This window comes from Channa argus, chromosome 4, assembly GCF_033026475.1.
Source record: "Channa argus isolate prfri chromosome 4, Channa argus male v1.0, whole genome shotgun sequence".
Classification (NCBI taxonomy): Eukaryota; Metazoa; Chordata; class Actinopteri; order Anabantiformes; family Channidae; genus Channa; species Channa argus.
In genome coordinates this window covers 6,224,401-6,237,179 of record NC_090200.1, presented here as the reverse complement: position 1 = coordinate 6,237,179, position 12,779 = coordinate 6,224,401, and the positions used below count along the sequence as shown (strand labels likewise).

Here is a 12,779-nt window from a genome sequence, read left to right as displayed (position 1 = left end):
GCCTACAAGTTTCTGATTTATCACAAATGCGTTGTTTTTTTTTTTTTTTTTCATTTACTGTACAGTTGTTTTTCAGTATAACTATCAGTACTGAACTAAGCTGCTGCTGCCCTAATTGTAAATTGGGTTCAGAAGTCTGGACTTTTTAAAATGTCCGCCACTTTTTTATGTTCCCCGGTGCCGTGGTAGACAACTGTAATAGCAATGTTTCCAGGGGACATTAAATGGTGATCAAAGCAAATGGGATTTGACCATTATTCTGTGATCAAATATGCTTAAAATTAATTGCTCTCTTTTTCTGTTATTTCGATCCATTTACAACCAATTGACGTAATAAAGCCAACAGAACGTAATAAAATACATAAGTCGCACTTATCGTTTTTTTTTTTTAATTTGTAAAATACACACAAACTCTGAAGAACAATGCTTTAGATTTGATCTGCGGAATCCGAGACAATAACTTGCTTAAAAGTCACGAAAATGCGATTTGTGTTCTCGAGATAATATCCCGTTATCACGAGAATACGGCAAATATAACATTCGTGGCCGTTCTTGGCTTCCGTAGACTTCAAATTTGTTTATCGCCTGAACGTTACTGCGCATGTCTGTCTTTCTGCACATCCCGCAGCTCACTTGTATGCAGCCCTTCGTTCGTCTCGCCCCGATGAAACCGCGACTCATCCTGTCTGTCACGTTCATGGTGAGATAATTAAAAGCAGGATCCGTGAAGGAGACTCGCTCTCAGAGATGCATTTACCACAGCTTTATTGTCTTGATTGCATATGATTGAGTGTTTTTTTCTGTTGTCTTGCACTGATAAACGTCTGCTCCTACATTTCAGAGGAAAATGTACTTTTTGCTTTACTACATTTATCTGACAGCTGTAGCTACTAGTATCCTTAGTGCGCAAATGTATATTGATATTATAAAATAAGAGAAATTGTTGATGTATTGATGTACGTTACCCAGCAGAGTAGAAGATATTTAGCCCCAGTCTTACATGCACATTACTGCATCGCTAATGACATAGGAAATATACATTAATCTGAAACAGGACTTTAGCACTTTAAGTAATTAATGTGTAACTTTACCCATAAATTACATTTAAATAGTAAATACATTTAAATACAATGCTTTGACTTGTAAGAGTATTTTGAAACTGTGCTACTCCAGCTCCTGCCTACACAGTAACATCGCCTGTGTAAAATTAACTTTGAGAGTGTTAAATGTATACTATGCAAGTGGAAATGTAAAACTGTCGATTTCACTGTGTACAAGATTAACTGCACAACCTGTGTTTGTGTGTGCTTTAATGAATTCAAGGCGACAGTGTGGTTCAATGATTCTCTCACGGTGCCTTGTTCAGACTGTTGGCAAGAACAAAGTCCAACTGTTGTTGGGCACATGACTCACAAACTCTCAGACTCCAATAGCAGACACCAGCTTCTCCTTAATGCCATAGTGTCCCTTAGTTTCTCTCTCTCACACACACACACTAAGCTCCACCCTTCCATCTTACCTATTTCCGCTTTTGTATCAGACGTGAACTGTTTTCCAAGTAACAAGTCTCAGGCCAGTGGTTCTAGCTGCTTTCATATTCTCCATCTTAAAGGTCTTCAGTGGTGGACATACCTACTTCTAGTAAGTTACTTCTAATATACGAAGTACAAAAGGTGGTTCTCACCTTGGAGGAGAAATCTGTTTCCTTAATCAACTTTACAAACTAACGAGCAGTCAAGCCATGACTCAGCTTCCAGATCCAGCAAAATAGTACTCCCCTTCGGTTAAGTTACTTGTATTTACAGTATTTCTTATGCTCCGTAACTGACCATGCTACTACTACTATATCTCTTAAGAGAAGTTGTGGACTTATTGTTGTTGCAGCTGATTATGAAAGAGTTGTTACACGTCTAAAGCCATTTCTGCATTTGGATTCAAGTCTAAGCTTGTTACCTGTAAGAAAAAGCTGCTTTCTAATGTTGCGGGAACATTTTACAGGAGCAAATGTTTCTGTAGACTTCACAATATAAAATGCAAGAAACATTTTTTTTTTTCTTTATTTACTGTCTTGTAAGTCCTGGCAGCATTAAGTTTGGTCTTTGAGCTGTGACCGTGAGTTTCAGCTATTGGAGGCTTTTCTGTTGGAGTTTGTCTTTTTAACAAGTTGTAATACCACAGTAAGTAGGAAGTTTGAAAAGTTTTTATTAGAAACATCATGTTGCACATCGAAATAAGACAAGAAATATGAAACATGGTGGCAAGAAGCTCATCCAGATGGATTCCTAACAGGGTCTTTCTTGTTTTATTTCACAGGTGTGTCTTCTGCCTTCCTGCATTCGGATGGCTCGCATCTTCACCTATGGCACCCTGAAAAAAGGGCAGCCAAACTACCCTGTAATGCTTAACAGCACCAATGGAACGGCCGAGTTCCTCGCCACAGCGTTCACCACTGAGAAGTACCCGCTGGTGATTGCCGGCAAGTACAACATCCCATTCCTCCTCAACATCCCCGGTCAGGGTCACAGAGTCTACGGAGAGATCTATGAGGTTGATGACAAGATGCTGGAATTCCTTGACAACTTCGAAAGCGTTCCCACCATGTACCAGCGGGGTTTGGTCAAACTGGAGGTGAAGGAGTGGGTGGGTCAGGTAGAGGGAGAGGAGACGCCCTCACCAGGAAACATCACAGAGGCATTTGTGTACAGCACGACAACGTATAAGCCGGAATGGGCCTCACTGCCCAGTTATGAGAGCTATGATGCATACGGAGATCATGGGCTCAAGTATGTGACCAGAGATAAACGAAACTGATATAGTCTGATGGATTTTGAATTTACTACTGTTACTGTGCTTTCTTGATGCAAATTCCTCCTGAGACACAAATGTAATTCTTGAGACAGGTTTGCAGGTTTGCTTAAAAACTATGCAATGTTAGATTTTTTTCAGACCAGTCTGTAAAGCTGACAGCATGACTTTTTCACAGGTGGGAACAAAACCAAGTACAAACTTTTTTTGTTCACTCAGTTTAACTAACTGCAAGATAAATCATCCTTTTCTAGCTTTGGGGTCTTATTTTCCTATTTAGGTTACGTCTAAGATTCTGTATCAATCACAACTAGATTAAAAAAATATACAAATAAATCAGTTGTGTTTTGTCTGAATTTGTCCTTATGGACACAGTATTTTCTCATTTTTATTTAAAATGGTGAAACCCCCAAAAAACTGGAGGATTACAGAAGAGAATCTATTTGGCAATGGACCAGTAAAATCTCTGTTGGCAACAGAAGCGGTTTTAAAATCAGTTTGTAGTCATAAAAAAAAAAAAAAAAAAAAAAAAACATCACAGTGTATCTCACTACTGTACAAATGACAAATGGACGTTTTCTAATTGTGGCCAAAGATGTTATTCAAGCAATAAATGTACATTTTAATCCTCTCACAAATCTCGTTTTACAGGAATATCTAGAACATTTGATCAAAAACACCAAGGAAATTTCAGAAAGTGAAAAAGTAATACTAAACACTTCATAAACTCCTGCTTGACTTTCTGATACATTCCTGGTAAATCCAAGTTATTTTTTCCAGGTTTCCAATAAATATAAAATCCTACTTTCAGTAAACAGGGAAGTTGTTGGTATGAGCATTAGATCCGTGTATGTGCGCATTTGAACAACACTCAGCAAGACTGTGTGCTGCCAGTCTGGCAAAGAAAGACTCAGAGTTTCATAAGGAATTACATGGTGGAGCAGGCGTCACATCAGACAGCAGTGGTGCAGATACAGAAGATAAAGTGGGAGGACGTCTGAGTGCTGCGTTTGTAAAGACTGTCAGTCAGATATTAAGAGGTATTAAGTGTCTACTGGAGTATCTGCTGCATGCAATACACCTCTGTCTAGTACAGGAGACACAGAGACACTACTTTTCTGGTGTTTGTTTGGTCTGAAGTTGAGATTGTCGCCCAGCCAGGTGTCAAGAGTGACGAGGACAAGGAAGAGCGCTCAAGGAGGCAGGTCCATCAGTAAAGGTCTTTTCTGGTGCTTGGCAGGGAGCGGCTGGAGGAGCAAGTGGCGCTGCGGATCACCTCCATCCACCTGCAGGTGAAAAAAGTAAAACACAAACGTGGTTTGTATTTCTATAAGTCAAGAAAATCCACCATTTATTAATTAAGAGTGATGTTATGACACTCTGAAATTAATGTAAGTCAAAAATAATCCTTGTCTACAGCAAAATGCACTGTTTGCACTTGGTTGCACTCGATGCACTTTACTATAGCTTGTGTTGTTTGTAGCACCTTGGTTCTTGGAGGAACGTTATCTCGTTTCTACTGTGTACTGTGTACCACTGTGTGTAGTAGAAATGACAATAAAAGCCACTTGACTTGACTTGAAAATGCACACATTTGTGTGACAACATGTGTGCAACACATTACTACAAAAAAAAGTAAAAAAAAAAAACGTAATCTTTTGCAGACTTATGGACTTATAAACCAATCTTATTCTGATTATCTGAATAGTGTGTGTGTGTGTGTGTGTGTGTGTGTGTGTGTGTGTGTGTGTGTGTGTGTGTGTATATATATATATATATATATATATATATATATAAAAAATACATAAATAAAATACAGATTTTTGTTAATCACAAAGTGAGGCTGTGTATAAAATTGTTTCACTTATTCAAAGTAATCAATAAACCAAACTGTACTTCAGATGCAGATGTGTCAACTGCATCTAAAAAGGGCAGAAAGTTACCAGGTCTCTGTACCTTTCAAATGTGTACTCGCTCTCTGATCTGAAGTAGTAGACATGGGACTTAAAGTGGAGTTTGAAGACGTAATCTTTGTGGATGTTTTCTGACTCCGATGGGACGGTGACAGAGTAGCCCAACAGAGGGAGGCTGGCCAGAGGGTAATCGTCCTGCAGGCAGACGAGGACAAGAAAGCCCCTGTAATCACTTTTATTCATTTCTAAGAAGCAATAATTACATTATCATTTATTCAGCATGTTCAAACTTCACAAAATTAACCCCTAGTATACGTAGATATTCCAATGATAACTCCCACTGTGTTGCCATATGACAAACCTGATGTGACTTGTAGAAAAAGAGGCTGAAGTTGGTGAAGACCACCCATAGCTTCTGCCAGCCGTTACTGTTCTTAAACTTCCTAAGCAGGTTACCCGACAGCTGGTTCTAGAGACACAGACAGAAGTAAGGTGATGAGTGAGAAGCTTCAAATATTTTTCTACACTCGTCATAAGCATGACAGCTACACGCCACGACGACAATGAAAGAGCACAAATATGAGCACAAATTCAAATAATCACCAAGTCTGATTGCACGGTGCCATAATTTCAGAAAACTCATCATTTGCACAAGGCGTAATAAATACATTACGTAATAAATCATTCAATATTCTCAGAATTTTCCATTCTTTGAGTCAACTGAGATGTCTGGTGAATGTTCTTACAGGAATGGTTTCATTCTCAGCAGCTATGGCTGCTGCAGCACCTCTCTGCTCCAGCAGGTGTCACTAAAGGGCAGGATTTGCGTTACCTACTGGCCTCTAGCAATGTCAATGTGGACGGGTGGAATTGAAACAGAAAGACATAGGAAAGACACATGGTAGGAGACATAAATAAAGATGGATAGGCAAAGCAGAGAAAAAGACATAAATACAGGTATGAGAAGAAAAGTCAGAAAAGGACATTAGATCAATGGACTTTTGCCTGTAGATAATATGACCACAGACAAAGACACAGAGTTGAACAGTGGACAACAGTAGTGAGATGACGAGAGAGACAACGTTTAGGACACACAGACACAGTGTGGTACCTCCACAGCAACACTGAAGTCCACCATGGACACGCTAGTGTTGCGATGCCAGCAGACATGCACAGTTGTGTTACCGCGGTGACCCTGACGCTCCAGAGACGAGCGTGAGCCGCAGAGCTCCTCCTCCGACTCCTGCTCGGCTCCACCGTCCTCCAGCAGCTCTGGGGGAACAATGAGCAGGTCAGCTGCTTAGAGAAGGAATACATTCAAGCTGACTGGGAGTCACTTCTGCATGATACTTCTGTCTCTCTCTAAAGTCATATTGGAAAATAAAATAAAAGACAATCTTTAATGCGTTAATGCCATTTGTCTCGTGTAAGCTGATGAAATTTTTCCAACAAGTTAATATCAAACTGCTGATGAATAAAGCCAGCGGATAAAGAAGTACTAGCTGCTGACTAGTGGATTTTTTTCCCCAGACTTCGGGCTGGAGAAACAAGCTCTGCAACAACTTTAAAAAAGCAGCTAGTAATGCAATACAACTATAATTAAGCTGCGTGATATACTAAAGATACGTATCAATACAGACTGACAACCTGTTGAGATGATTTTCACGGCTGGAGATGAAAAACAAAGAGCTTAAATCACGATCAAAGCTCTTTCAATTCAGTCTGCACAAATAAGGGTGAACCCACCCTTTTGTGTTTACTTGTAAGCCAATACTCTTTAAACTGTTTGAGGTAAAACTGCACACAGCAGGTGACTGAACTGTGGAACAATGCAGATGTCAAACATGAGGTCACCAGGTGGAGGCCTCATTCAACAGCGTGAGAGGCGTTTCAGGTTTTTAAAGAGGACAAAAGAAATAGGGGCATTGGATCTACATATATCAGGTGACATTAAAAATTATGATGAAAGACCACTTGAAACAAGTCACAGATATTATTCATGAAGTGCTGAAACCAGTCGTCTGTTGGAGGTGGAAAAATAAAAAAAAAGTAGGGCTGAAAAATTATTTTCGGGATCTTCACAGCCTATAGGTGAAGGATGATGCTGTTCGCTTAGAGAGAGATGAAAGTATATTACCAGTGAAATCCTTGTGACAAATCCCACATGGAAACTTTCTGGTTCCCACAGGATTCCACACAGGTGATGATGGACCTTCAGTAACTTATTACTGGTTACTTTGCTCTTTACTAACTAATTAGCAAGGTCTCTTGTGAGGTGCTGGTTTTTCAAATGCATGTGCACATTTGCTGCAGATCTGGCAGAGAAACAGACTCACTGTTGTCAGAGGGGCTGGTGGAGAGCAGGTCAGTGTTTGGGCTGCTGCTCTGTTCTGCCAAGTCGATCGCCATCCTGATGTCCTCCACCCAGCGCTCCATCTCTAACGCACAACTGTGGGGAGACAGAAAAAAAAAGAAAGAGATAATATGTGAAATGTTTTCAATGAAAAAAAAAAGAATAGATACATTTTTAATGAGGCCCTTTACATTGTTACTCCTAGTAGCACACAGCCTCCATTCATACTGGATCTTTTATTTCTGTCCTACAATGTCCTAATTCCCTCATTTCTTCCAGTCTCATTAAATTCTAATTATAAAGCCTCTCGTTTGTGGCCATTTCTAAACTCTTTGGTAGAATGACGTCATTATTATGTCAGAGAATACAGGTGTTGATGTATACCTGGCTGCTACCACCACAGACTGGCGCTGTCCAAACAAGGTGAATGAGTGAGGGACTCCCCACTCCTCCTCAGTTTCTCTGATCTGCCAAAACAAACACAAACACAAACACAAACACACGCCATCCAACATAAATGCACAGTAGATGTTCACGCCTAAATACTAGTCAAGACCATTTTCAGGAAGTGGGTTTTTTTTTGATAAGTGTCAGAATTATTATTAGTAATTAAGTGTCCAAATTAAAAAAGTAACAGAGTAAAGGTTTCTTCTAAGCCAATCTGGTCTTAAGCATAAGAGAACGTGGTTGTGTACCGTCATGCCGTATAGGGGTAGCTGGCCATGAACCTTGAACTGGTTGGACGAGGTCATCCCTCGACTGGTGTACAAAAGGCAATCACTGAACTGAGGCAAACAGAAAGAGAGGGATATTTTTCTGTCTATATCGAGAGTAAATAACCTTTTTTTGTGGAAAAATAGTAAAAGCTCATACCAGGAAGAACATTCTCTGCTGGAGACCCTTCCCTGAGAGTTTACTGAGGCAGCCTAGTCTGATAAACTCCTGCAAACAGAAAGAAAAGTAGGACACATACATTAGCCGAAGACTCGCTTGCTTTAAAAATGTTTATCCTCCCTCTCACTAGACAAATATGAAGACTCTAACCCTCCCGGGAACAACAAGGTTGTCGATGCCGGTCAGATCTTTCTTCAGCTCTAGGAGCTTCTGGAAGTTCTCCATTTTCATCATGGCGCCCTGAAGCTGCAGCACGATCTCAGATATGTCCGCCAGGGCCGCTGAAGAAGGGAGGTGGAAAAAGAAAGTGAGAGAAAAAAAAAAAAGAGAGACATTATTATGAGAACAAAAATTTATGTACGAGGCCATAAAGGTGAAGATGACACTCTCATAATCCCACACCTCTACAGTCCCTGAAGTCATCGTGGGTGGGAGGGTAGTGCTTGCATAGCCTCTCCAGGATGAGTTTGTAGTGCAGGAGGCGGTGGAGAGGTCGGAGGAGGAAGATGTTGAAGGGCAGGTAGCAAACTCTCTGCTGCTCAAACTCCCGACACAAAGTCTCCACCTTCCGACTGGACCTGAGGTACAGAGGAGTTATGAAGGTTTTCAAACAATTTTGCTATTTAAAATGGCCAGGATCACCTGTTTTAATGATGTAACTTTCATTTTGTTTGTTCAAACCTCCTTGTTGTCAATTTCCTACCATAAATTTGTATTTTATTATATTATTCTACAGACAATGTGTGTGATTGTGAGTGAGAATGGGCGAATAAGAAGCAGTGTAAAGCGCTTTGAGTGCCAATAGGCAGAAAATTTACAAAATATGCATATATTTGCAAAACAACTGAAACCTTTTCAGCCCGTCTTGTTTTCTTCTTGTGCAAAGTAGCACCTTCAAGCCAGGAATGAGGATGACAAAAATAGTAAAAGCACTATTCATACGGTATAGTTCTGTGTAGTTAACCTACCTGCAGACCCGTTCCAGTTCCACCAGGCACTCGGAATGTTTCTGGAGGGGAATTGTTAACTGCTGAAGATGTAAAAGGCACAAGGAGAGGTCACCAGACAATTAGTGAATATGGTGTATGAAAAGGTTTTAACATAAAGTGAGCTATAGTTACCCTTAGACCCTGAATGTTCTTCAGTAAAACGTCTCCAATTCGTTGATAGTCTCCTTTAATGTGGGCGTTGGATCGACCCTCCCTGAGTGAGACGGACAAGATGTGTTCATGTGTAGTAACATGTATTCACCACTAGATGTCAAGAGACACGTTTCCCACAAAGGGAAAATTGTCCCTTAAATTCCAATAGAGGGGAATCTCTTCATAACCATGATTTGTGTGTGTGTGTGTGTGTGTGTGTGTGTGTGTGTGTCATGTATATCATTATATAAACTAGCACAGATTCCTAAAGGAGTAAATCAAATTTGCAAATTTGTTTTTATGATGCATTTCTTATTTTAGACTTCAGGTCTTTTACATGTAGCTTTTTTTCTGGTCTCAATTTAAAGGCCACATTATGAGGGTGGTATGTGAATTTCCACTCCATTATGCAACTCATAGAGAAAATCATTTTTGTCTCAGCTTGCATTAGCTGGCTCGTCTGCTTTTAAAATGCCAACATTTCCAAAGTATATGTAAAGTATTTGTGACCTCTGGATTAAATTATGTGTTTTATCAAAAAGGCAAACTGCGTATTATGACCATGAATGCTGATAGTCAGCAGAGTCTGCTTTTAGTTTCCTGCTTTTACCTCTGAAGAATTTGACCTTTTTGCTCAGAGTAAATGTATCTCTGTGTATTTGACTTTACAATGGTTGCCATTGTGTACCATTTTACAGATGCCCATATCGGGAAATGGGCAGATACTGACCACTGCGCCAGCCGCTGCTCCACCTCTTTAAGGAATCCCTGGTGAAACTTGTGCACTGGATCGTAGTTGGCAGAGATGAGGTTTCTAACAGGGTCTGGGAAGGCCTCATCTTTCGCCACAGCACTCTGGAAGGACTAGAGAATCGTGGTAGTTATAGTACGTTAACTGCGATTCGCTGCACAGCTTTTGCTCTTTTTAGTCTGAATGAGTGACAGTTTGCTGTGATACTAATAAAATCCACATAATGTGGGGGTTTTGGACTGTTCTGACAATAGGAAAGCAAAAGGAAGAGTGACAGAGAAGGCTGCAATCATGACATTAGGAAATAATGACTGAAATTGTTCACTATTTTTTGATATTTAGAGATCCAATGATTATGATACTGACTAAACAACTGTCAGAATGATCTTAAATGTACACAATAGGAGTGTATACACACACACAAACACACACACGATTATGACAGGAGGGCTTCTGTCATAGAAGGATTCAATAGGAGAGAGTAACACAGAGGGAAGGATGCAGGATTTCAGGCATCAGCAGTGCCAGCCAAAGAAAATATTTAAAGGGTTTTTAAAAAAGCAGCAGCGCACGCCTTCCTCCCACATCAAAGAGGGCGTCAACTACTGTTGAGAAGAAAAACAGCTGAGAGGGAGAAAACGACACCACAGAGTGGGAAATATAATTTTCCCCCTTCGCAGCAAGGTTAGAAACAAGGGTCAGCATCGTAAAATTAAGGGGATGGCTGAACCTGTGTTTTCCCCACCGGTGGTCTTGTGCTGCTGGTTTTCTCCCCATTTGTTATTAACAGGCAGTAAACACACACAAATATCAAACACAAAGTCTTAGCTGCTTTTTTTTTAATCACACGATTCAGGATCCAGATGTTTAAATGAATGCAGATTGAGTGTTTGTCGAGTCCAGTGGTTTAACTAGCTGGGTGCTAATAGCCTGTGTAGTCTGACAAAAAGGAAGTTTGGGAACACATGCATTGCTTTCTTGTAAAACTCGAGGGAGAATTTGATATAAAAACACATGAAACACATGAAACTTTAATATGTTTGTTTGGAAGCTGTATCTGCCATCTGTCCTGCAAAGCTGAACCACAGTCTTGAGTCCTGCGCCAAACTAAATGCACACATAAGCTCATATTAGGGACAAGAACAGAAAAAGACCAAAACACCAGTAGTGTGAGGTTGTGCAGTTCTAGTAACCCAACACAATATTAATGTCACATGACATAAGGAAAACGTCAGTTTGTTAGTTTGGTTTAGAATAAAAAAAAAAAAAAAGAAGATAAAAACAGACTTTAGCTGCCTTCTATAATATTGTGGCTTTCAAAAGACTAACCTGAGCTAAAGTTTTCAATATTTAGGCTGCAAAAACACCAAATTAAAATCCTAAACCCAGCACTTGCCATTTACAAAACCAACTCCGACCCACTCTCTCAACTCAAACCAACTTTGGTTCACAATTCCAAACTTCAGGCTTTGAACTAACCAGCTTTGACTCACTCTTCCAGTACGAGGGCTTTACAGAAACCAACCCTGGCTCACTGTCTGTCTGGGTTCTATGCAGGGTGTATACTTTAGGGAATGTGTTTTCTCTTGGACAGATGGCTTTCAAAAAATCTCTCACTCAGCCAGATGGGAATGGCCTCACTTCAATTGAAAGCCTTTGGTTTTTGTTTTCAAAACTACAGTGGCTGTAGAAAATACAAACAGGTTTAGAAATCCTTACCTCTATGATGACCTGCAGGTCACTGAGGTAGGTCCGCTCTGTGGTCAACAGTTCCTTGGCTATGAAGTAGGCTTTGTCTGTGGGAAACTTCTGGACACAAACAGAAAGATGAGCTTCATCAATCTCTAAACTGATTTATTCCTCTTCATTTCTATAGACAACAGCTTTAATCTTTGTAGCTTTGTATTTCATCCTCTGTTTCTTCTGTTTTAATTCTTAGTTTAAGAGCTTTTTGAAGGTTATTAATTGTTTATTGTTCAAATTGAGAGCTTGATGATAGATCATAGATCACACAAGCTTCTTGTGGCAACCTTATGTGCGTAAAACTGAATTTAAAAGGCAAAAAAATGGGAAAGGGACTGTAGTTCTAACACGAGCAGAAGTAAACCAATTCCAGAATTTCCCTGGAAAAGCAGATGGTAGAAGATGGGGAAAGCAGATCCCACGCTTTCAACTTGTTCACCCTGTTTTAGCAAGGAAAAAATATTTAATAAAACAGTGGGAAGTGGAAAATGTGGTTGTCATTTTGGTACGAGAAGCCATAACAAATCTAGCTTGTTTACAGTAATTATATGAAGGATTCATAGCAAAAATGCTCCAAGTAGCCGCTCAAAGCAAATAAGAAATGACAACATCTGTGGGACTACTATAAAAAATAAGTGTCACTTGGGCCATTGGGTTTATAAAGCACTAAAACCGTTTTCAAGGTGGTCAAAATGGCAAGAATGACATTGTTTTTCCTTTTTTTTTGTTGAAATAAGTGTTGAAATGTGATCTTATCTCCCACATTATTACACTTTTAAGTAAATGCTTCATTTTTACGACAAACATTGGCCGCTACGACATTCTTTTTACTACCCACCTTCCTCCTCGCTTCATCTTCATCATCGTTGCGAACATATCCGGCTTCAGTAAGCAGAGGGCTGGTGAGGGGTGATAGCTGCCGTCCCTCCAGACCCAGAGCAACGGTGCTGCCCACTCCCAGGTCATTCACGGAGCCGTTGCCGTTAACTACCGCATGGGGAATTCCCAGTGGACAGTCATCTGAACCGGGAAATGGAGAAAATGGACAGAGGAGGGAGACGGGGCAAGAGCAGGGACAAGATGGCAGTAGAGGACAAAGGATGCTGTTAAAGTAGATTCTATATGAACATAAAAATCTATTTAGCTACTCTCATGATGTTCATGGCCATAGAGTATTT

At 40.2% G+C, this 12,779-nt stretch overlaps 2 protein-coding genes across 4 annotated transcripts in view; one reads left to right on the top strand and one right to left on the bottom strand.

The window, feature by feature from the left end:
• Positions 1-548: 548 nt before the first annotated feature.
• LOC137125798 (gamma-glutamylaminecyclotransferase-like) lies at positions 549-3,141 on the top strand. The gene is made up of 2 exons (XM_067501823.1): positions 549-700; positions 2,314-3,141. Exons 1-2 carry the CDS (start codon positions 602-604, stop codon positions 2,809-2,811), a joined length of 597 nt encoding a protein of 198 aa, XP_067357924.1. The 5' UTR covers positions 549-601; the 3' UTR covers positions 2,812-3,141.
• LOC137125794 (FERM, ARHGEF and pleckstrin domain-containing protein 1-like) overlaps positions 2,186-12,779 on the bottom strand; it is a 48,942-nt gene continuing 38,348 nt past the window's right edge. The window contains exons 14-28 of one of the 3 annotated variants that reach the window (XM_067501810.1): positions 12,440-12,621; positions 11,578-11,664; positions 9,838-9,971; positions 9,087-9,168; positions 8,934-8,995; positions 8,368-8,543; positions 8,116-8,246; positions 7,945-8,013; positions 7,767-7,856; positions 7,456-7,538; positions 7,055-7,167; positions 5,830-5,990; positions 5,080-5,187; positions 4,762-4,913; positions 2,186-4,091 (exon numbers count right to left, since the gene is read on the bottom strand). In XM_067501810.1, the coding sequence (XP_067357911.1) occupies positions 4,016-4,091; positions 4,762-4,913; positions 5,080-5,187; positions 5,830-5,990; positions 7,055-7,167; positions 7,456-7,538; positions 7,767-7,856; positions 7,945-8,013; positions 8,116-8,246; positions 8,368-8,543; positions 8,934-8,995; positions 9,087-9,168; positions 9,838-9,971; positions 11,578-11,664; positions 12,440-12,621 (1,706 nt within the window). In that variant the 3' untranslated portion in view covers positions 2,186-4,015. Of the gene's footprint in view, positions 4,092-4,761; positions 4,914-5,079; positions 5,188-5,464; positions 5,561-5,829; positions 5,991-7,054; positions 7,168-7,455; positions 7,539-7,766; positions 7,857-7,944; positions 8,014-8,115; positions 8,247-8,367; positions 8,544-8,933; positions 8,996-9,086; positions 9,169-9,837; positions 9,972-11,577; positions 11,668-12,439; positions 12,622-12,779 lie in introns of those variants that run through there. The other 2 variants (XM_067501809.1, XR_010914207.1) reach the window with 2 other exon arrangements.